At 42.6% G+C, this 25,643-nt stretch overlaps 1 protein-coding gene and 1 long non-coding RNA gene across 6 annotated transcripts; one reads left to right on the plus strand and one right to left on the minus strand.

The window, feature by feature from the left end:
* Window positions 1–10,597: 10,597 nt before the first annotated feature.
* Window positions 10,598–12,432, minus strand: LOC309718271. The gene is made up of 2 exons (XR_014279934.1): window positions 12,294–12,432; window positions 10,598–11,267 (listed from the first exon to the last, which is right to left on the minus strand). It is a non-coding gene; the product is annotated as an uncharacterized lncRNA (long non-coding RNA).
* LOC309718269 (uncharacterized protein) lies at window positions 11,267–24,596 on the plus strand. 5 transcript variants are annotated; one of them, XM_082553348.1, is made up of 6 exons: window positions 11,267–12,376; window positions 12,483–12,564; window positions 12,656–12,718; window positions 12,812–12,874; window positions 12,991–13,157; window positions 23,621–24,596. In XM_082553348.1, exons 1-6 carry the CDS (start codon window positions 12,361–12,363, stop codon window positions 23,731–23,733), a joined length of 504 nt encoding a protein of 167 aa, XP_082409474.1. In that variant the 5' UTR covers window positions 11,267–12,360; the 3' UTR covers window positions 23,734–24,596. The 5 variants fall into 5 exon arrangements, with proteins under 5 accessions (XP_082409474.1, XP_082409472.1, XP_082409470.1 ...); XM_082553346.1 differs by lacking the exon at window positions 23,621–24,596 and adding an exon at window positions 13,242–19,538 and having other exon boundaries at window positions 12,471–12,564; XM_082553344.1 differs by lacking the exon at window positions 23,621–24,596 and having other exon boundaries at window positions 12,471–12,564; window positions 12,991–19,538.
* Window positions 24,597–25,643: the final 1,047 nt, after the last annotated feature.

Raw genomic sequence — 25,643 nt, forward strand, 5'->3', positions numbered from 1 at the left:
TTTCAGTGGTGAAAAATAGGGTGACAGATGAGGTTAGGCATCGGTCCCTGTAGACTTCGATGCTTGCATACAACATTGTGATCTGTAGAGAGGTGGCCCAGGTGGCAGAGAATTTGGAAATGGAAAAAGTATGCACTGCAGAGAAGGGAAATCTAGTAGGTAGCAAGACAGATCAGAATCAGAATACTTTAATAATCCCTAAGGAAATTATTTATTCAGATTACCCAACCCTCATCCCCAATCAGTCGTGGCAGATGGCTCAGGCTCAGCCTGATAAAGTAGAGTGCAAGAGACAAGTGTTGGGGAAAATTGTGACAGAGGGATTGCAAAAAGAGTGAAAGGGAACATTTACAAACTAGTGAGACCTTTCTCCAACAGTGATAGGATGAAGAGTACAGTCATTCAAATGGGCACAGAAGAGAGCCACTAGTCCTCCACATCAAAAAGAGCCAGTCGAGGCAGTTTGAGCATCTGACTAGGATGCCTCCTAGGTTCGTCCTGGGTGAGGTATTCTGGGCATATCCTACTGGGGGGAAAGATATTAATAGACTTGTCTTTTTCACCTCTGATATTTGTTTTTGGGCTGCTTACAAGACAGGTAGACTTACCTGGTGAAGAGGCAAAAGGTTTAACCAAAACATCTTTAACCAAACCATATTGCTCAGACAAGGAGGAGAGAGAGGTGTCGTTTTGTCTTGCTTCCCCCGAGTTAGCCAGGGAGCCGTTTATTAGCATTCAACAACAACGACACAACAGCACTCTCTCACCCCACACAGAAAAACATGGTCGCAGAGAGAGCGCGTCACGTGGTAACCGTGGGAACATAACGCTGCCGCCTGAAACAACCGAATACAGCTGCCAAATAAAACCCAAACAGCCCTGACCCGCTACATAGCCCCCACCTAAGGGGTCAGTCATCCCCGACAACCCCATTACCCAACACAAAGTCCTGCAAATGTCCCGGTGTCATCTTTCGGCGCATCGGCCGATCTCAACCGGCAGGGGAAGAGTCACTCAGATCAGAACATGGGGTGCCACTAGCATCCCCTGCCCTGGCGACTGTTGAGCGAGCGGTCGGTACGGTGAGAGTCTGTCCTGATGCCACACCACCATACCCCTCGGGCCCAGCATGTGGATCCTGTACACCACTTCTGGAGGTCGCTCCACGACCTCCGCCGGCCCCTGCCAGTGACTGCAGAGCTTGGAGGACACTCCTCTCTTAAGGACAGGGCAGTACACCCAAACCTTGTCACCAAGCACAAAAGCTCCCCCACTGGCACCTGATGTCGTAGGCCCTCTTCTGTCGTACTCCGGCGCCGGCCTAGGCCTGGCAGGTGTAGTTATGAACCACCCGCAGCCGCTCCCTCAGCCTCCTGTAGTAGTCCACCTCTGGCTCACCATCAATCTCCGGCTTGGGTGGGGGACCCGAACACCAAGGCATCACTGCACGCTGTCGGAGGCTCGGCATGTCGGTCAACAGAGGCAGCCCACGAAGCATTGTCCTAGTGTCTGTCATGAGAGCACTTCACTCTCAGGCTGCTGGCTTGCTTGTGGTTCCTATTGTATTTAAAAGTAGTGTGGGAGGCAGAGCCTTCAGCTTTCAGGCCCTCTTCTGTTGAATCAGCTCCCAGTTTGGGCCTTGGGCCCCTGCCCTTGGCCCTCGTCAGGTTGGCTAGCCTCTGGTGGGATTGCCTATTGCGTCTGGCTCACTGGGACGCTTGCCCTTTTGGCCGTGGGCCATGTGGAGCCTCCCTTCTTCTCTTGCCTCTGAGATGTGTGGGCTCAGGTCTTCAGGTACCCTTGGGGACTGTGGATGCCTTGAATCTCCTGTATCCTTCCTTGGCTTGCCACCTTTATTATCAATTGATTGTTGATCTGTGTTCCTGTGCTCATATTTTTCTGTTGAAGGTGCTGTATGTTTTTTCTTTCTTTCTTTCTTTCTTTCTTTCTTTCTTTCTTTCTCTGTTTTTTTCTTACAGGTACAGCAGTTAGCGATACATCATGCTTTTGTATTAGTGCTCTTTCCTTTTTTTTAAAAATATTTTCTACTATTTTCTCCTATCTTCAATTTTTTTATTTTCTTGCCTGTCAGCTTAGACATTGTCATACTACACATTTTGTGTAGAAATGAATGAATAAACAGATAAAAGTAACATACAAACTCAAGGAGCCCATAGAGAATTTATAGAGCTCATCTTGTAAAAAGCAAAAATGTCTTTGGCACAACATCGCATCAGGTCTCATTGCATAAAGTGCCAGACAAGTTTGAAAAACACACATACTGATATAAGAGAGAGAGAGAGAGCAAAAGAGAGAAATGGGTGAACTGGAACAGGAGGACTGGGAGACCATGACACCTGTTGGTGGAACACCACTAGAAAAAATCTAGTATCTAGTGTGTTGGTTAAATCTTTGATGCAGGCCTGTATGCTGAAATGCATTGGAGTTTTAGTTTAAGTTGAACTATGCAATGAGAATGCCTCATTGGGCACCTTAAAAAAAAAAGAAAAAGAGAATGGCTTGGAGGTTTTTTTTAAATTTTATTTTAAAGCCCAACTTTATTTATGTAGGATACTGTTTTATTATGAATCGAATTTTAGCTGCAAATATTTCTTCAATTACTTCACATTCCTGTGGCAAAGGTGTGGCTCTGCTGAAGAGGAGGGGTGGTGCAGTGTGTTTGGCGGAGGCAAAAGACAATCTCCAGACATTCTTTCATGAGGTGGAGGCTCGAGAGAGGTTTTTACCCAAAACAGACAAAAAAAAAAAAGCTCTCCAAGTAACACTTAAATATTAAATAAAATCCAATTGTGAAGCTGAACTTTAAATGGGTGGGCAAGGGGGCAGGGGTGTGTAGAAAACGATGTGTCAGGAGTCGGGTGTTCTCGCCGGTTCTAGTGAGCCTCGACCTCCCGGTCAGCTATCGAGCTGGTGGGTAACAGACATCCTCAACAGCTCCACAGAATATGTAGAATCGAGGCACCCTGGCCATCACATCTCCAGCAATTGTCCATCGGTATCAAGTTCCATTTTTGCAATTATTGCAGTGTTTGATGCCACCTGTGAATTATCTTTAACTGGATAAACCTGCTACCAATTTCCTTGTAAACCCTGACAAATTGTTTGTCAGCTAGTTTTATATTAAAATGTTAACACAACACACTGACACCACAAACACAGTGGAGAGTTCCAGTTCAGTTACTTGGAGTGAAAGTGCAGTTGCCACTGTAAGGATATCTGTAGATCAAAGCAGCAATGCCCCTAAGCCTTGACAGATGAAATCCACCCTAATGAAACTGTTGAGAACTATCTAAAACAAGCACAACTTGTAATGAGCCTTAAGTGCCCATTAGAAACTCAGTTTTTAGCACTTCTATATTTTCATTTTTCAGTTTACATTTTTGTGTTAAGTACACTATATGGGGAAAATTGTTTTGCATATGAATGAATGAAAATGGGTAAAAATATAATGGAATGTTATTCCACTCACCAAAAGCAATACTCGTAGTAGTAGTGTAGTTGCAACACAGACTAGTGATAGATTTACTTTTACTAAATATATTGAGCTTTGTTTTATAACCAAAGGCTAACTTTGTTTTGCTCTTGAGCGCCTGAAAACACAATTTATTCTAGCAGAAAATAAAAAGCCAACAAGTTTGAAGTCTCTTCCTGTTTTGCTGACATTGAAACAGTGAATGCAGAATGCCAGTAAATTCCAGTCAAATGACTGCACTAAGCTGCAGTTATGATGCTACATGGCAGCATGCAGGCGGTGCTTTCAAACTAGTGATTTTTCTCACTGCTTTTGCATGTACTGCTGTGGTGAGCACTGCAGATGTTTCATAGGTATTTTTGACATGAAGAAAGAAAATGCTCTCAATTATGGAAACAGCCAGAGGGTTTATTTGTGTGATTTACGTGTGTGGCTGTTAATAAAGTTGGCGCTCTCTCAGGGGCGTGAGCGTTCATCCAAAATGGCAGAAGGCTGATGTGTTTATCTCGTCGGTGCAGTTTACCATGTACATCAGATTTTCCTGCGCATCTTCATACTTCTGCTAACAGGTTATGGACCCAGAGAGCTAAGAACCTTTCTAAAAGAGTTTTTTTGCCACATAGAGAGAAATGTCGCAACGTACAGCGTGCTCGGTGAGGATCAGCATACCATAGCGCCATGAGCCGACGAGCCGCTGAGTCAAATAGCCGTTGGTCTGGGCTAGTTTTTGATGGAGTAACTACGGCAGACAAAGTTTTGGGCCACCTTCATTTGCAAGGACTAAAAGACATTATTTTGAAGCAGCCTACCGACGTGGAGGGAGAAGAAGACGGAGCAAGGAATGCAGAGGCCTACGCGGAGCTGATCCAGTTTCTGGGTGATAAAAGTTTGTCTCTTGTTATGCGAGAAGCTGCGGATGATGCATGGATGTTGGAAGGCGCTGGGCATTTTAAAAACCTATTATGCAAGTAAATGGCCTGTATTTATATAGCGCCTTACTAGTCCCTAAGGACCCCAAAGCGCTTTACATATCCAGTCATCCACACATTCACACACTGGTGATGGCAGCTACATTGTAGCCACAGCCACCCTGGGGCGCACTGACAGAGGCGAGGCTGCCGGACACTGGCGCCACCGGGCCCTCTGACCACCACCAGTAGGCAACGGGTGAAGTGTCTTGCCCAAGGACACAACGACCGAGACTGTCCAAGCCTGGGCTCGAACCGGCAACCTTCCGATTACAAGACGAACTCCCAACTCTTGAGCCACGATCGCCCCAAAAGTCCAGCAGTGAGATTGTGACTGAGTATGTGATACGATCAGAGACAGCTATCACAGCCCTGAGAAATGCTGGAGAAACATTGAGTGATTGGTTGCAATGGTTTTGAAGGGACTGCCAGAATCATTCAAACCTTTTGCTATCCAAGTGAAGTTGAATTGACTTTTGCTGAATTCAAAACCAAACTGCGAAGCTACGGAGACACAGAGAAAATGCACGCTGCAGCATCAGATGACAACGTCATGAAAGGACGTGCACGACCGAGTAACAAACCCATGTTTGAACATTCGAATGACCGGGGAGCCGGCAACAGAGACATGGTGTGTTTCAGATGCGAACTAAAGGGACACAAAGCCAAGATGTGTCAGTGCAAGCAGTGGTGTAAATAGTGTAAAACCACTTACTGGGACTCAACCTGCAGACGGAGACAGCAACAGAACAATGCACAAAAAGTTTCCGAGGAGTTGGGCAGCAAAGACTACGCATTCTGGATAAGCAGCAAGGATACAGAGTTCCAGTCAGAACGTGGCATCAACAAAAAGGGTCTGATGGTGGACACAGGGGCAACTTCGCATATTATTACAGATATAACGAAGTTCGGAAAATTTGACGACAGTTTCCAGACCAAGACACACTACGTGGAGTTGGCTGACGGCACTAAGTGCACCAGAGTTGCAGAGCAAAGAGGGGAGGCAGAGTTTTGTTTAATAGACAGCAGGGGGCAGTGCCACAAATGACAGGAACAGTCCAGCTTATATGGGCTACTACCTAGAAAAGTACAGAAGCATAGACTGGTGAAGTTTGAGACCAAAACAAGAGTAGAGACAAATACAAACTGACATGATGATAGATGGGTGTACACAGTCAAAAACAATGTTGATGGTTCTGAGAAGTACAAGGCACGTTATGTTGCTAAAGGATACAGTCAGAAGATAAGTGTGGATTATGAAGAAAGATTTTCCCCTTCTGCTAACCTGACTACTATCAGAGTGTTGATGCACAAGAAAACATGCTTTTACATCAGGTGGATGTTAAAGCTGCCTATCTACACGCATGGAACATGGAGGTATTCATGGAACAACCTGAGGGCTATGAGGTGAAACCTGACACAAATGAAAAATGGGTGTATAAGTTGAAAAAGTCGCCATATGGTTACAGAGCTATGGGCTAAAACAAGGTGTTGCATGAATATCTGAGTGAGAACAACTTTGTGCAAAATCCCACTGACCATTGTGGGATTTTGATAATATGGGTAGATGACCTGATCATCACTACTAGTGATGAAAGTGAACTAACTGTTGTGCAGCAAAATTCAAAACGAAGGATTTGGGTAAACTGAGACATTTCATTGGAATAGATTTTGACCAGAGCAATAACTGTGTAAAAATGTCACAGAAACAGTATGTGGAAAAAAATACTTGAAAGGTTCAACATGCAGGAAGACTGACACCTTGTGAGAAAACACTGAACTACACTGATGGTGCAGAAAAGATGAGTGAGGAATTTCCCGGAGGAACCCACCCAGGGGATTAATAAAGTTTCATCTAATCTAATCTAATCTAGAGGTACAGAGAGGCAGGTGGTAGTCTGATCTATTTGGCTACATGCACAAGACCAGACTTGAGTTTTATAGTCAGTAAACTGTCACAGTATTTCACTGAGCCAACTGAAGACCAATGCACCACAGTAACACATGTACTGAGATATCTGAAGGGAACATCCGAGAAAGAACTGTGTTACAGAAAACGTGACAATGAAGAACTGAGGTTGTGGGCATACAGTGATGATTGGGCAGCTGATGTAACAGACAGATGTAGTACGACTGGTTATTGTATAAGTCTGGCTCTAAATGGTCCTTTGATTTCATGGAAAACCAAAAGTCAACCTACTGTTGCATCATCTACCTGTGAAGCTGAGTACATGGCTGTAGCTGCAACCCTACCTACAGGAGTGTTTGTACCTAATGTAACTGTTACGAGGTATCGATGGACAAGAATATGCACCGCCAAAGGTTTATGAAGATTGGCTAAGAATCCTGTAACGAGACAGAGATGTAAACATGTTAACATAAAGTACCACTTTGTAAGGTCAACTGCGAGTGAAGGAAAAGTAACTCTGGATTATTGTTCAACAGAAGAGATGGTAGCAGATGTAATGACAAAACCTGCAACAAAAGTTAAGTTGTTCAAGTTTGAAAAGTTTATGTTTGGACATTAACCAGGTATACAGACATATATACAGCACCGGCTGAGAAACCCTATATGTGTTTTTGTTACTTAAGAGAGTCATAATATGAGAGCAAGTGGGGGTGTTGACATGAAGAAAGAAAATGCTCTCAATTATGGAAACAGCCAGAGGGTTTATTTATGTTTGAGGTGTGATTTACATGTGTGTGGCTGTTAATAAAGTTGGCGTTCTCTCGGGGGCGTGAGCGTTCATCCAAAATGGCAGAAGGCTGATGTGTTTGTTCCTCCCTAATTATCGTCGGTGCAGTTTACCATGTACATCAGATTTTCCTGCGCACCTTCATACTTCTGCTAACAGGTATGTTTTGCCCCTTTGTTCACGTGCTTTAACTTCACTATAAGTGTATTGGACATGTGGCACATGGTGGGAATTCTGTTCTTTAAAAATAAATGTCCCTGCAGCACAAGTGTGTATACACTTCAACACAATAAGAACAGTAACAGTATATATTTGTGGGTGTGCTGAATATGGGAGAAAGATTCAAGACATAACCACAGTGCTTAGAGGCTAGTGGAGCTAAGAGCAGACCGCAGGAACCTCCCTGAACAGGATCCAGTAACCATCACAGATATCCAGGAAACAGTCTCCAGCATGAAGACTTGTCCTGATCCCCAAGGACACATCTGCACTTCTGCCATCTTTGATCATTAACTTGGAGTTTGGGGTCATTCTCACTGGAAATTTGAACGTCTAACTTAATTTGGAACCTGCCTTTGACCATATAGCAGCTAGGATAGCCTTCCTAAAGCCAGCAATGTCACACAGCCCATGTCTGAATGGACTTGCAACTAGATCAGCTATGCAGAAATAATATTGGTCGCTGTTACTTTGATGTGCTTGACAAATAATTTATAAAAGGATCCAATCAGATTAAGTAACCTAGACACCACAGGATCCAATCAGATTGCAAAAAGTAGTTTGCACTAATGACCCATTATATTTGTGGCTCCTCTAAGTTACAGGTTCCTGAGCTCAGCTCGTAAACAGGCTTTAGGTGATAGAAGTATTTCTTAATGGAACGCAATGATTATTCTAGGAATACCTGTCTGTAAATGCTAGTTGCCGCCTTTAAATGACTTATTACTATTGATGCATCCATGTAATTTGTTATTAAAGTGCAAGTGTCGATTAGCTGTGTAAAGTAACACTGAAAAGGAAGCGGTTCTGCCAGCCTCTCACTTTCGACCACTAAGAAGCTAAATGAGTCACTAACTTTCACATAACAATAGGCTCATTCTGCCTTACAGATGTTTTTATTTTTGGCAAATTATTATGTGCGAAGTATGTAAGTCTGTTCCTCTGTAATGCTTTCTGTGTTTGTCACAATAAAAAATAGTTTTCTTGAAGTTGAACATTATTATTCAGGACAGTGCATGTGTTGGGCACTGATTATTGCGTCACTACAAGAATGTATTAAGAGGATAATCGAAGTAAGTTATGGTAAATGGAATGATTCTTATATGGTATAGATTCTTTTCTACTCACAAAGCGCTCTATACAACATGCCTCATTCACCCCCAGTCTCACAAGCACTTCTAAACACAAGTGCAAACTAATCAACATTCACACTCCGATGAATGCACCCCAAGTTAGAATATAATATGGAGTTTGTGGTTTGGAGTGCTGGGTCATTAAATGGCCATTGCATTTTCCAATTCTCCATATTTTTGTCAGTTCGAAACACACCAGCATTTAGTTTGTGGTTATTTGACTTCTGCTGGCACACTCAATATCTTTTTTGTTGAGGCCACCTGACACAACAGTGGTCTGTGCAGCAGTGCCTGTTAATGTCACTTGAACAGTGTTACAGAGTCTTGGACTCTTGGGACTTGAGCTAAGGCAATATTTCACAAACCCACAGTTACTGTGTTACTAATATTGAAACTGCTTCTGTGTATCACATCTGTGCTATGGAAGGAGAGGAAACTGACCTTTTTCTAAATTGGGGAAGGACTAATTTAAATTTGCAAAGATCTTAAGATCTGCAAAGGCAAAGTCTGTTAGTTTTTGGAGCATTTTAGTCAAAGAATCAATGGGCATGGGAAATTAGTGGTGCACTGGGAATTATTATATCAAATTCTTAGCACAATAAAAGCATTGCTGTATGGGTTACAGTGTGAGTGATTGTGTGATGGCGTCAGCCACACATAGATAAAACAAGTCCATTCATTCACTTTATTAGTTTGATTTGCAGTTGCTTCACTAATATAATTCATTAATGTTTTTACTTAAACCTGACACTAATTTAATGAAGCGTGCACATAATGGCATTGTGTGGTTTTTCTAAAGATGTTTTTTGTTATATTAATTATGTTTTTCTTTCTTTGAGTTACCTGGTTTGGGGCGGTGGCTGTTTCCTGTCTGGGCAAAAGGCGTGGCCGAGGGCTGGGGGCTTTGAATGCCGACCACTATAAAATCTACCCTCCTGTGTCTTTGCGATTAGGCCAGTTTGTGAGTTAAATTGTGTCAACTTTGTTTCAGTTTCTGGAAGTTGTGTTTTGATTAGAGTTATATTTAGTTGACCTCTTTTATGGGCCCACTAATTATATTTTTGAATTCTGTCTCTTTGAACTTTTTTGAGGGTTAAAATAAAGAAAACCCATTTTAAAGACATTATTTCTGTGTCTTCTATAATATAAAACTTGCACAACCAAGATATGGAGTTGTTTTTTATTATAAGACAGTTACTTTAATACACAGAGAACACAGTGACTTCAGAGCCAACATTTAGTTTCACACCATGGTCTTTCCTTTACCTTAACCTAGGTGCTTTTATTGTCTAACCACAGGCTGGAGTCTGGATGTGAAACTTGGAGTGTGGTGTGGCAACACATGACATGGTTTTCTTGCTGGCAGTTTGGCATGTGACAACAGGAAACGCACAGGTGATACTGAAAATGTTAGAATACATGAGATCATTCCAGAATCCCTTATAATACAGACTGTCATGGTTTGGTGGGATGCAATCATGAATGTCTGCTGTATGGTTTGTAAGTTTATTAACAATCCCACCCACTCGCTGGTCCCCAGTGCAGTTCATAAATATGGTGATTACTACCACCACCATTTAGTAATAGTAGTAATACGATGGCACCTATCCAATATGGCGGCCAACCAAACCGGTTTGAGAACCGGTTTGACCGGTTTCGTGCGTGTGCGCATGCGCGTTCAGTAATTCGATGGCACTAGTCCAAGATGGCGGCCAGCCAAACCGATTTGACCAGTTTCGTGTGTGTGCGCATGCGTGTTCAGGTGTGGAAATACCACAGGGTATCAGAGGGGTTATATGAGTTTATGTGTTTTTAACGGGGTTTTAATTTAATCAAACCATAGGGTTTTTAATTAAACTATTTTTTCACTTAGGTGTATCGCAACATTCAGTTATGCATGTGTTCTTAAAAGCAATTCTTTGTTTCTTGTTTCATTCTTGGCGGAGTGGAAGCTGTTTTGGTTCACAGTGCGCCTTAACAAAGAGGGTGTGCTCTAGTCAAAAGTGTTGGTAATAGTGTTTTAATCACACTAATTTTCTAAATCTGACAATGTCTCAGCTTGCAGTGAGGCGTGCATTTTATTTTATAAATGGCACAAATGGGAATTTCTTCTGAATGGGTGATGTCAGCATGTTCACAAGCGTTTCATTTAATCAAACCCCTAGTTTTAATTTAACTAGTTTTTACACATCTACTGGGGTTTCTTTCCAGGGTTGATGCGATCATTTTATTTAAAAATCGGGATTTCGGAATGTTGAACTAAGAGTGAGACAAAGCCAGCCAGCTAGTTTTTAACACAGTAAATGTTACAAATAGCATTCAGTCCTTTAGAAAATAAATGCTATAAGCAGCCAGTATCGCTCTTTTCATCAGCCCTTTAGAAAATAAACGCTACAGTGATACTTCTAAAACCAGTCGCCCAGACCCGCTCCAACTTTTCAACAGCTGGCTAATTGTTTGAATTTGTTCAGGATTGTAAAAGCCCACCGCGGGTATCACTTAGTTGTTGAGAGTACCATGCGAACAAGGGCCCAACCTATTGTTTAAAGTGGCCAGTATTGGCTCTTTTTGTAATTCCTCGACAAGGTAAATGGGGCAGTTGGTACCAGTCGGGTGGCGACCCCGCCTATTGTCTGAAGTATCGGCTCCTTTGTAATTCCTTGAGAAGACAAAAGCCCTGTAGGGTCTCATTTAAATTGATTGGAGACATCTTGTTTCATTCTTGGCGGAGTGGAAGCTGTTTTGGTTCACAGTGCGCCTTAACAAAGAGGGTGTGCTCTAGTCAAAAGTGTTGGTAATAGTGTTTTAATCACACTAATTTTCTAAATCTGACAATGTCTCAGCTTGCGGTGAGGCATGCATTTTATTTTATAAACGGCACAAATGGGAATTTCTTCTGAATGGGTGATGTCAGCATGTTCACAAGCGTTTCATTTAATCAAACCCCTAGTTTTAATTTAACTAGTTTTTACACATCTACTGGGGTTTCTTTCCAGGGTTGATGCGATTATTTTATTTAAAAACGGATCAAACGGGCCATTTCTTCTGTAAGGGGTTTCATGGTTTCAGAGTAGTTTTTAACACAACAGATAGTCGCAAATAACATTCAGCCCTTTAGAAAATAAACGCTACAGTGATACTTCTAAAACACGCTGCACACAATGTCACCTTTTCCCCCAAAGCAGCCAGTATCGCTCTTTTCAAACTAATCGTCTTTTAAATACACTCATTTTGTGATTCTGGTGTCACACCATGCACCGATGCAAGCATTTTATTTATTTAAAAACGGATCAAACGGGCCATTTCTTCTGTAAGTGGTTTCATGGTTTCAAAGTAGTTTTTAACACAACAGATAGTCGCAAATAACATTCAGCCCTTTAGAAAATAAACGCTACAGTGATACTTCTAAAACCAGTCGCCCAGACCCGCTCCAACTTTTCAACAGCTGGCTAATTGTTTGAATTTGTTCAGGATTGTAAAAGCCCACCGCGGGTATCACTTAGTTGTTGAGAGTACCATGCGAACAAGGGCCCAACCTATTGTTTAAAGTGGCCAGTATTGGCTCTTTTTGTAATTCCTCGACAAGGTAAATGGGGCAGTTGGTACCAGTCGGGTGGCGACCCCCGCCTATTGTCTGAAGTATCGGCTCCTTTGTAATTCCTTGAGAAGACAAAAGCCCTGTAGGGCCTCATTTAAATTGATTGGAGACATACCTTTTCTTTTTGGAAACACCCACCCTATATAAAAAACACGCTCAGAGCCCGATACCCTGAGCCATTTACGCCTCAAGATTCGCTGCAGAGCACACCATTTTCTTTGCGATCATCAACACTAACATCGTTCTTTATAACATGGACATCGTAAACGGTAAGTAAAACAAAACCTATTATTGGATTTTTAAAAAGTGTTATGTTAACATATTATAGGATATTCAAACTATCTTTTTTTCCTAAAACAAAAGCTTAATTTTTAGGAGTTCGGGAGAACGGCCCAGGACCCTTTTCTTTAGAAACGGGCGCTTTTACAGCTGGAACTAGTTCTCTAACAGGCACAAGGTGTGTACAGCATTACTGGATTTTTAAACGTATGTATGTTTTAAACTAGCGATTGTTTTAAATTATGTAATAACGTTTTTGTTTGTTCCAGGGTTAACAAACTGAGCAGGAAAACATTCAGACACCGCTACCACAGAGCCCTACCTTACATCAGGTGTGTATACAACGGGATGTATAGTTGTGTATTTTTTTTTAAAGGGGTTTAAACAATTACAAATGTTCTAAACTGACCGTTTTACACCTACAGAGCCACGCCAGAGAACCGGGTGTGTGGAGAAGCAGGACCATCCCGAATAACGCACACTACAAGGTAAGCATAGGCATATATAAATTAGATAAAAAGAGATAGAGAGGGAGACACGCTTATTCAGTTTGAAATGGGTACATGTATAATATGTTTTAACACATGTCTATCTATCTTCACAGACTGCAGAACAGCACCCCTCCTCATAATGATCAGGACACCATACGATTCCAGACGTTTTTGGAATGTTTAAGCAGTATCGACCTCCCAGAACAACAAAAACCTGGAGCTTTGTGCAACAGTGGAGAGTCAGAACCGATCTTCATCAGCGAACCTGCAACACCCCCGAGTGAGTGGCTACCTCGCGATTTCTCTGATGTTTTTGAGTACAGCATGTCAGATTTTGATCTAGTTCATATACCCACCACCCCAGAATGTGTCAGAAATAGCGTTGATTCACACATAGATTTCGAAGAAGACGGCATAACAGACTCTCAAATATCAGCGGCGTATGATGCTTACATAAAGCTTCCAGACGCTCAGCCTGCTGAACAAAGTCATATAGCTTCAATAGCTGATAAATTATGTTTGATTGAAGCTAGACTCAATCAATACCACCAAGAAGCACAGGTACAAAGGCAACAGTTTACCAAACTCATAAACAAAGTGTGTAGTACATTAGACAACATCTGCAGCAAAATTTCAAGTCCCTGACTTTTAAAATCCAGACCATGGACCCTCCAAATAAATTATTTAAACATAATAACGGAACCTCCACTCCTGTTAGATGTTTTGACTTAGAGACTTTTATGCAGTGGGCTGAAGAAACAGATAAAAAATTAGACGATATTATAGCTAGACTTAATAGGGTGCCTGCATCAGCCTCATCCGATACACATCCTTGTCAGACTGTTCCTACGTCTGCTATTGCTGATGGGGCTATTGTTGCTAATAATAGTGATAGTACAGCTGGTGTTGCTCGGGCCGTTGCTGTTACTGATGCTAACCATATAGCTTGTGCTGCTGGTGATTTTGCGTCTGATGCACAATCTAGCCGGGTCACCTCTGCTGCAGCTACTGCAGTTGTTATTGAGCCCGTTGTGCAGTCTGGGTCCGGCAGCCGCTCTCAGTCACACATTAGAGAGATACCTAATTTTAATGCTCGCGAATTGCGTGAACGCCTTGATTTTAGGGGTATAAGTCTCGATCATCCAGAACAAGTGCCGGCGCGAGTGCGCGAGTGCTTAGCCAATGTGATAGACAGAGCTGTGGCGGGATCCCAACAGGGCAGTGTTCTAAACGTGGTCCTGCGTGGCCCCTCGCTGGCTTCAGATGTTCAGGCTGTTTTAAACGCTGATGATCGGTATGATCCGGAGCTGTTTCTCGATCAAATTGCACAAGTTATGCAGAGTAATGATGAATCTATCGGTGATGATGAATTAGAGTTTATTGTCACGGTAGCTCAGAACAGTAGTGGCGGGTCTCGCTTAAGACTGGCGCACATACCTTATGATGAGATTCTCTCAAAGAAAGGCAGACATTTATACACACCAAACAACACAAACAACAATTTGTGCTTCTCCCTATGCATAGCACATTCATTAAACTCATCATCCTCTGAGCATGAAAAACTTGCTACAGCTAAACAGATGCATGCTGAAGTAGGTCTATGCGACACACAGCAAGTATCATTCTCTGATGTCGGTAAATTTGAGAAGCACTTCAACATTAAGATTGTAATCTATTACCACACAGAAGGGCGTAAACGCCTGGAATGTTTTTACACACATGAAGAGCCAAACCCTAACACGTTGATGATGTATCTCCATAATCAACATTACCACCTGATTTTAAACCCGACCGCTTTTTTGGGGGGATCCTATGTGTGTAATTTCTGTTACAGTATATATAATACACCATTACAGCACAGCTGTAAACATAGATGTAACACATGTTACACACTCTGTCAACATCACAGGGGACCCACAGTGAAATGCAGCGACTGTAACCGCATCTGCAAATCACAACACTGTTACCAACAACACAAATTACCTGAATTAAAACACAACATGATCCCCTGTGATAATATGAAACATTGCATGCACTGTGGCACCACATATAGAGAATCCAAGAAATTGCCACACAAATGTGCGCAGCCTAGATGCGAGCACTGCCGCGAACCTAAATTAGCAGGAGACTCCGACCATCAGTGTTTCATACAGCCTGTTGAAAAACAGAAGCCTAACGATAAATACATTTTATATGATTTTGAGACGCGGTACCACAACGGTAAACACGAGGCTAACTTTGTGTGTGCGTCTGATCTGAAGGGCAATAAGTTCACATTTAATACATTAAAGTGTGTGGAGGCGTTTGTGCAGCATTACAGACGCCCAAGGTTTCGTGGGTACACTTTCATAGCACATAATGCATCTGGCTTTGATAACTACATACTCCTCGAGTACTTTGTCAGACAGAGCATAACACCTAGTGTCATAATGAGCGGCAGCCGTGTGATTTTAATGCATGACAGGGACTATGACCAGCGGTGGATTGATTCGTTCAGCTTTTTGCCCATGGGCCTTGCCAAAATACCCTCTGCTTTAGGTTTTCAAGACCTGCAGAAGGGCCATTTCCCACACAGGTTTAATACGAGGGATAATGAGCGTTATGTGGGCCCGTACCCAGACCCCTCCTTCTACGGCTATGAGCACATGTCTGAAAGCGATAAGGTGCGATTCATGGAATGGTACCAGGTTGCCTCACAGAATCCCTTTGATTTTCAGGCTGAACTCAGGCGTTACTGTGTTAACGATGTTGATGTCCTGCGTAAAGCATGCATCATTTATCGTGACACGCTACTGGGTTGTACTCAAGTTGATCCATTCATGTATACCACCCTGGCTGCATTTAGTATGGGTGTGTATAAAACGCTGTTTCTGCCTAGAGACGCGCTCGCTCTCACGTATGAAGGGGCATACGTTGAGCAGAACAAGACGTTTTCTAACGTCTCTATTGAATGGCTTCAATATGTGTCCCACACCACCAACAAAGTGGTAAAACATGCTCTCAGAGGAGGCGAACAGAGGGTTGGACCGTATTTTGTGGACGGTTTTGACCCCACAAGTAATACAGCTTATGAATTTGCAGGATGTTTTCACCACGGTTGTGTTAAATGCTACCCCGAGAGTGAAGTTAATCCTGTCAGCAAAGCATCCTATGGACTGCTGCATCGCATGTTTTGTGACAAAGTTGATGCACTGAGATCACAACACAGTGTGAGCGTAATAGTGATGTGGGAGTGTGAATGGGCTGCCTTGAAGCAGACAGACCCTGCAGTTGTGGCTTTCATGCATACGTACAGAAAGCCAGAACGCCTGAATCCCCGAGACGCCCTTTTTGGCGGTCGCACAAATGCTCTAAAGCTGTACCACAAGACTGCTTGTGATGAAAAAATATTTTACTACGACTTCACCAGTCTCTATCCCACAGTGCAGTCTAAAAAAGACTATCCTGTAGGACACCCTCAAGTCATTTACACCAACTTTGACAAGCTAGAAAATTATTTCGGCTTTGTTAAATGCACAGTGCTCCCACCTAAGGGTCTTTTTCACCCCGTCCTACCCTACAGATGCCATGGAAAACTGATGTTTCCACTCTGCAGCATGTGTGCTGAAGACCAGAACCAGCATACTGCATGCGGGCACAGTGACAGTGAGCGGGTGTTGAAAGGCACATGGGTCTCATTTGAGCTTGAAAAAGCTGTTGAGAAGGGATACAGGGTTCTTGCTGTTGATGAGGTGTGGCATTTCCCCAATAAGACCGACACATTGTTTAAAGACTATGTGAAAGCCTTCCTAAAACTCAAACAGGAGGCCTCGGGGTATCCTGAACATGTGAACACACCTGACGAACAGCAGAAGTACATAGACGAGTATTATGAGAAGGAGGGAATAATGCTAGACCCATCCAAGATTTGTGTAAATAAAGCTGTTCGTAACTGTAACAAGCTGTTGTTAAACTCGTTATGGGGTCGTTTCAGCATGAGGTCAAACATGGCATCATCTGAGCTCATTACAGACCCTTCCAGATTTAGCCAGCTAATGTTTAGCGACCAGTACGACGTGCGTCAGTTTTGTTTCATCTCTGACGACGTCGCAATGGTGCAGTGGCGCCACGCTGATGGTAGAGCTTCCCGTGTGAAGGACGTTAATGTCTTTGTCGGGGCCATGACCACTGCACACGCCAGACTCATGCTGTATGATTTGCTAGACAACTTGCAGCAGCGCGTGCTGTATTGTGACACGGACAGTGTCATTTTCACGGCACGCCCTGGCGAGTGGATGCCTCCTCTAGGTCCGTTTCTGGGGGATCTCACAAGTGAATTAGATTGTGGAGAGGATGGTGTGGAGGATTACATAGCGGAATTTGTTTCCGGTGGGCCAAAATGTTATGCGTATCACACATCGCTGGGCAAGACCCAGGTCAAATGTAAAGGCGTCACACTGAATGCATTAAACTCGAAAGTTGTCACCCACGACTCCTTGAAAGGTTTAGTCCGCAAGTTTGTAGCCAATCAGACATCAGACGCACACCTAGTTGCCGTGTCTGATAGCATCAGACGCGATAAAAAGAAGCTTCATTTGAAGAATGAAACCATTGTGAAAAAAGTTAAAGTTGTTTACAATAAGCGCCGTGTGCTCCCAGACTTCACAACCCTTCCTTATGGATTTTAAATTAGAACAGGGGTTTGACGCCCGGTTGCAGCATCCGTTCAGCATGGTGGTCAGCGGTCCCAGTAACTGTGGCAAGACTTTTTTTGTTAAAAACATAATTGAAAACTCTTCCAGGATTATATCATGCAGCATTGATAACATTGTGTATATATACTCATGCTGGCAGACACTATATGACCAGCTTCTTAAGATAAGAAACATAAACTTTGTTAACGGTATACCCGAATCTCTTGCTGATGACACCCTTCTGCCTGCAGAAAAGAACAATTTGTTAATTATAGACGATGTGATGAACGATGCAGCTAACAATTTAGAAGTACAAAATGTGTTCACAAAGTATGTGCATCATAGGAATTTGAGTTGTATATATCTAGTTCAGAATTTGTTTATTCAGGGAAAATCCAGTAGAACCATTTCCTTGAACACTAATTACCTAATATTGTTTAAAAATCCGAGAGATAAATATCAGGTTATGCTTTTAGCCAGGCAAATGTTTCCGGGTAATACTAAATATTTTATAGAAGCGTTTAATGATGCCACATCGACAACATACGGGTATCTTTTAATAGACTATAAAGCTAAGACCCCGGACTATTTAAGACTCAGAACAAATTTACTGTCAGACCGTCCGGTTGTTTACATTCCAAAACAAAAATCAGCAAAGAGGTGAGAGGATGTCATCACGCATGCGGAGGAATCTGTCTCTGTTGGAGATGATATACAGGGCTCCTCCTACTCTACGCAGAGTTATTATTAGTAATTCAAACTTAGATTTTATCAATGCATTGTGTGAGATAGCCTTTAATGTATTGCATGGTAACATTCCACTGACCAATCAGCAGTACAAACAGCTAAAAAAGAAAAAAACAATAATCAGACTGATTGCAGACAAAAAAATAAAATCTTTGAAAAAGAGAAAGACAATCAACCAATCTGGAGGGTTTTTACTGCCGTTATTAGGGGCTGCAATCCCTTTCATAACCAGTCTGATAGCAAACAGGTGAAAATGGAACATGTGCAAAAGATGTTTTTGGTACCCCAACACCAGTTGGACTTAATAAAGCAACAGCAGCAGCAGCAGCAAACAGGCACCATCAGACAACAGTCTCAGAACGAGTTGGACAAGGAGATGTTACAAGTGTTACAAGATTCTGACATAGATGTGTATGAGAAGGCTAAAAAATACAGCGATATTCTCCAAAGATACCTCACCCTTGTGAGACAAGGTGCCCGTGAAAAGAATGTACTGTCTTTATCATTACCTGAACAATTTAACAGGGATGTGCAACCCCAGGCGGCGGACACATTGCCTGTTCATGGTGATGCCGGGGTGCGGGATCTTGTTGCGGAGAATGTTTTAACACACATACCTAAAAGGAGTAGGAGGAATGCAGAACTTATTCTATCAGCGGTGAACCGTTCGCCACACTTGATCTCTTACAATGACAAAGGCGAAATTGTTGTTGATAAACAAACCATCCCTGGTTCACACATTTATGATCTAATTAAAGCCGTCACAACCACACACACACCTTCTGAGGGTTTGAGACCTATCGGTTGGACAGAGTTTTTAAAAGCTTTCTCAGATTTAAACATACCGTTATCAGCCATATCTAACACAGGCATACGTAAGACCGTCGCCTTGTATAAAACCGATCACACACTGTCTGAAGACCGTGGTTTTTTAAAACACACACCAAAAAAGAACACCCCCGGTGGACCGCTGCGACATAGTACACTAAAAAAAATAAAGAATAAAAAAAACAAAATAAAGGGGGGTCCTGTAGAGTGGTTGGATTTTTGAATTCAGGTTTTTTTTTTCTTATTGCAGAAATTGTTTTTCTGCTAAAAATATTTGCTGTTTGGTGTTTTTCTACTGTTGTGTTTTTTTTTCACTTATTGCTGCTAAATTGTTTTGTTTTATTTTCTTTTATTACTGTTAAATATTTTATGTCTTTTATTACTGGTTAATGTTTGATTTCTTTTATGTTTAAACAAAGTATGTTATGAATCTATATATATATATATATATATACGAGATTTGATAATAAATACCATTGACTCGATTAAATCATGCTCTCATGTTGTTTTTATTATTATTCTCATTAGTACATATCAGTATCCACATTGCACACACACATAATCACTGCATACAGCAACAGGTTGTATGTTGTTGACAAATCGACACACCATAGCATCATTACAAATTAAATCAGACCCATACATGTTAAGCAGGCGGGCATAAGATACACCATTTTGCATATGATATAAAAAAAATACACAATGTTGACCGCATGTGATGGAGAAGTCGTTCTGCACTTGTTTTCCTGAATATAAAACAGTGGAGCCGTTTTTTAGAAGAAACATCTTTATTGCTGGGGGAAAACTGTCTAACGAGTGACCAAAACTATCAAAAAAATAACTGCGTCTGTCTCTCGAAATATAAACAGCAAGCCAATGTTCCCCTGGCATCGTAGAAGGGTGGGTGTTTACAATACACATAGCAGGGAGTCTTTGAAGCCGTTCAGTGGTTAGTTGATCATAGGCTAACACGCCTAGGAAATGTGTGTTTTTATTGATAATGCCGCCGACCACGGCTGATAGTTCTATAGTGTTCATGACCGTTTTTGTCTCAATAGTAGTCCAAGAGCACCTGTCTCATGTTAGATATTTCAATGACTGAATCAAATACAGAATAACACAAGAGGTTCACTGTACGGGGTAGTGGATTTCTGAAACGGGTTTCCAATCTCACGTTCCCAGTTTTAATTAACGACACATTCCCTGAATGTCCTTCGTCAGCTTCCAGATTGAAACAGAATAAAGTGTAGCCGTTACCAAAGTCGTCACGTGTTATGGCCAACGATCTGTCCTTTAAATGTCTTCCTGTGGTTTGTATCAGCTGGTAAAATTCTCTGATATAGTGTTTTCTCTGGAAATTTGGCTGGAATGGTTTAGCAGGATAAGCCTGACTATCAGCATATAAAGACATAAATTCTATATCGCAGTTTTCAAAATGAAATGGATTACGCTGGTAGGAGCCTGTGTATGCTTCATTGTCTATGAATGCAATGATGACAAATTTAGGTATCCTACCCATAAATAAATTGTCATTTGTTGATATTCTAGCCCCTGCAGGTATGGAGAAGGTCTTTAAAGATACTCTGTCTACCGTGTATTTTGCGTTTGCATGGTGCAATGCCTTGCTGTGTGCAAGTCTGACGCTAGGTGATACACTAACTTTCTTGACAAAGAGACTGGCTGAGACAATTTTAACTCTGTATGCATTGGCATCCGCTGTCATGAGAGCAAATTCGTCTTTAGAGCGCACAAATTTCAGCGACAGGTCGATTCCATTAAGTAACAGTTTTTCTTGAAAAAACAGGTCTGCATGTACTGGTGCAATCAATTCAACAATACTACTATTTGCTGTGTAGCCACCTCTGGTCATCAGACCCTGGTTCTCTCCTTCTATAGATGTGTCATTCATGTGTGATGCTGTATCCTTACAGAATAACCCGGTGCTGAACTGTGTGTCTAAAGTGTCCTTATTATAATTGATAAGACATTCTATCACACCTCTGTATGGATATGTATTGGATGATTGACTAATGAGCCGGTCTCCCAAATTAATATCGACTTGACTAAATATGCTGCATCCAGGATAATTAATAAATCCTACATTAGCGTCCCTAGCCAGGTTTGAGCCATCAGCGTTTGTGATTCTCACCCGTGTGTAGATATATGAGTCATTTAGATCCAGGTAATCTTCACCCGACGATGAGATGTAAAACTCGATCGGCCCTCCATCAGTGATTGCAGATACAGGTGGGATTTCAATAAATGTACTTTTCTCAATGCTAGTCTGTGTGTATGGGACAGTAAAAAGATCGAGCTCTGTTTTTACACATTCTCCAGAATGACTGTGTAACAGTGCCATTTAGAATATGTCAAGCGCTGCAGTTTTTGAACGAGTGGTTCTGGGTCTCTTCACTCTGCGTGACGGTGTCCGTTTGGTGGCTCTCCTGCTAGGTTTTGTGGTTTTACGCTTTTTAGACAACGGCTGCCCTGGGGGTGGGGTCTTAGATGGTTTGGGCGTATACACATACAAGCCGTTACCGTCCTGCTTAGTGGTTGAGGGTCTGGTTATGTTGGTTATGACATCAGACACTATGCCCGATGCGGCTGTTTTTAGGTGTGGTTTGACTATGCTGACTCCTTTTTTAAACAGCGGTACTGCAAATCTAAACAAGCTACGGAACAACCCACCCAGACCTGTCCCATATTGTGTACTGGTCCCAACATACCCTCCGAGCTCTCCACCAGCCTGTGATAAGTAGTATTTTACATATTTTGAGTCATCAGAGTTGTAGACGGCCATCCTTTTTTTTTTCAAAAATGCTGTGTTATCGGTCGGAAGTGTAACTTGACAAACACTTTGCCGTATAAAAAGGGTATGTGTTGATTTCGATCGTCTTTCAAATCAATTTCTATGTCGTCGATTAATGTCTTTGACACAGGTGTGTAGTGTGGGCTGTCAAATTGTAGAATAGGCAACCGGCGGTCATCGTCTGTAATATTTATAGCTCTTAATAGCCTCGCGTGGGCGTCACCCACAAGCTGGTAATCAACGATATCTGCATAAATAAAGATGTTATATTTTCCCCCGTATATGTCTGCGGGGTGCGGGGCATATGTGTTTTTATAATGAAGTGCAAACGGTTCTCCTGTTTTGAATCCTAGGATTTCCGCCAGTCTCCCTCTAAATGTGAGAATAGTCCCCCTAGGCCCCATAACACAGGCATGGTTACTAACGGCGTTGTACTGCATTTTAATGTCTCCAGTGGCTTGGTGCTGTTGACATTTAAAATTAAATTCTTTTATTATCTGTTCCACAGATGCATAATGGCCCACAGACAGTTCGATCATGGTTATGGCTATGGTTCCGTCTTTGACGGGGTCATGAATTTCCACTTCCGAATCTGATTGTGGAAAAGTCCGCCATATGCGTGGGTACTGTATCTCTATAACAGCGACCTCATATGGCTGATCCAAAACAATAGGTTTTGCTAGCTTTGTTCTAAAATTAGATATCTTATTACCCGGGTAAACATGTGATGAAGCATTCGAGAAGAGGCTTACATAGAAGCCTGCATTGTTGTTCTTTTTATTCATGCTTTCTCAGTCTATGCTCAGTGTTGAATGAATGTGTGTAGAGCTGCGTCATCTGAGTTAATTACGCCTCAACGATGTCTTTTTCTGGAATCCACGAATTAAAGCTGTTGGGCCATCCTAGCCATTTCACTAGCACCTGCTTTTTCCGACCCACTTTTTTTCTAGCCAATATGTTTTCAATTTTAAATGTTTTGTTTTCATCAACAACCACACGTTGTATCTCAGGCTCATAAAATGACCCTTTCAATACCTCTCCTGCTAGATCCACTAGTCTGTACACTGGGGGCTGTCTCCCTATACGTTCCTTGACTGTGAAAATCTCATCGGTGTAGGTCTGCTCGTATCCTTTTCGAAACTTTCCTCTCAGTTTTGATATTCGTACAGTGTCACCGATATTAAATTTAAAGCGCAGTTCCCTCTGAGGCCTCGTTTTGTACAGCGCGTTGAAGACCGACTTCTCATTATCCTTATTCACCTCTGCCGGAGCCATTTGGATAGATCTGTGATAAGCATTGTTATATGCTTGTGTGAGATCTGGTATGATATCTACATATCTCCGGGAGTTGGCTGATGTTAAGTACTTCCACATTCTACCCTTGAAGCTACGATTGAATCTCTCGACAATACTGCATTTAACCTCGCTAGCTGTTGAGAAATGCTTGATATTATATCGCTTCATTAGCTGTTTAAAGGTTGCATTATAAAACTCTTTGCCTTCATCTGTTTGTAGTTTCACAGGGATCCTACCCTCACTAAGTATATCTTCAAAAGCAGCTGATACAACAGACCCTGTCTTGTTTGTTAGGCATCTAACCCATGCGTATTTTGAGAATACATCTATACATGTTAGCAGATATCTCACATTATCATTATCTGTCACATATTCACACATGTCAACCAGATCGGCTTGAAACTGTTTGTCGACCCCTGTCACCAATACTCTATTTCTGGGGAAATGGATCCTCGCAGGTTTATGGAGTGTGTAGGTGTCGTCTTGTTCTAAATAATGTTTGACCTGAGATAGTGGAGGTGTTACACCTGATGCCTCCCCTGCCGCTATACGTAGCTTATTTAAACTGGCTAACCCCGCAGGATGGGCTGGATCGTGATATATTTTATGCAATGTGCTTTCCATGATTTACAAACCACAAATGACTATGATGTTGATGTTAACAAGTCTTTTTATTTAATTTTCACAAAGACACAATCACAGACAATGGATACTTGGACACCCCACATTAAACCAGATGTAACCCAGCCCAGTAGTTTCCAATCATGCGGAGCATGGCTGGTTTAACACGGCGGGCGCAAGTACTTGCATCTAGCAGGTGCCCAATGTTGTCATTAATGGCGCATACTATATATCGCTCTGATCTCAGTTCACACATGATGTGTTCTGCAACTCTGCGGATTTGTGTTCCAGACCCATCTGCAGTGGATGAGCGTACAAACAGCCGGATGGCAGGGATGAATCGGTCAGTCTGGAGCCTTATCATCACATCATCATAGTAGGTGTCGAAGAAATACTCAGACAATTCCTGCAAGCAGCTGTGTTGCACCTGACTGGGGTGGCCTGTTTGGCATCCGTAACATGTCTCTTGTATAAACTCATTCAAAGCCAACATTAACAGGTGGAGAGTTGCGAGTTTGATGTCGATTACAGTTTCATCCCACAGGTCTGATATGAGGGGGTCCTGCGAGCATTGTGGTGAGGGTGGTGGAGTCTGGAGGGTCGGGATTAGCAGCTCTGTTGATGGTGACTCCAACAGGTCCCACGAGGGCGTGTCATTCTCTGTAAAATGAAAACCACAAGCTCTTAATTTGTCACATAGATACACACTCAACCCCACACACCCGCACATTAAACCTACCAGTTTATTGTTTAGCTGTCGGAAGGTCTTATGATTTTAGGTTTACACAGGGTACCAGGCAAACCAGTCTTCGGACAACTCGCCAGATCGTCAAAAACAAGGCGCTTTCTAATACTCTCGTACGCAGTGTTGAGTCTGTCCTTCTTGATCGCGTCATCAATCTGGCTAAACAGACGCGACAAACCTCTCCAGTCGCACCACTGTATAAAAAACAAGTCCTTAAACCATCTTGTGCGCTCTTCGAGGTTTAGAGGGTATGGATTTAACCTCCAGTTTTCAAGCCCTCTGGAAGCAATAAGACTATCCCTGTCATCACATACACTGAGAAAAATAAAGTCGTCGGGGTTGCGATTGAAACGATCAGCCTCAACCCTGTAAAGCTCAGGGCCTGATGCACTGTTCCACTGGGAAACATACAGCAGCTCTGGGAAACCCACATTGTCCAGGTCCGCACACACTACGGTGCGGAAGAGCTTCCAGTTTTTAGTAGACATGACTTGGGCTTCCCCCCAAAACAATCCCTCACCACAATCTACACTAAGCACAACTGTCCCTTCGGTATATTTAATGGCATACACATACCCTTCGACGCCTCGATATTCTAACTTGAATACAGTTCCATCTGCGTCATTTCCACAGCGTTGCTTTTTACGTTGAGGACCCCGACTGCATACTCCTGAAGACATACCTAGAGTGCCTATGGCATGGGCGATGTCCTGGCTGGGTGTCATTCCGAGCTCCATAGGTCGATGCGTCGGGGATCCTTAGCGAGCGCGATGTGTCGGTGCTCTAGGTCGATGCGTCGGGTATCCTTAGCGCAATGTGTCGGTGCTCTAGGTCGATGCGTCGGGGATCCTTAGCGCAATGTGTCGGTGCTCTAGGTCGATGCGTCGGGGATCCTTAGCGCAATGTGTCGGTGCTCTAGGTCGATGCGTCGGGGATCCTTAGCGCGATGTGTCGGTGCTCCTCAGACCGTGGCGGTGATGCTCTTAGAATGTGAAAGGATCGCTTTTATACCCATACAACCTAGCACCTCCCACTAGGAGGAGTCGT

This window comes from Aulonocara stuartgranti (assembly GCF_965226115.1).
Source record: "Aulonocara stuartgranti genome assembly, chromosome: 12".
NCBI classification, from domain to species: domain Eukaryota; kingdom Metazoa; phylum Chordata; class Actinopteri; order Cichliformes; family Cichlidae; genus Aulonocara; species Aulonocara stuartgranti.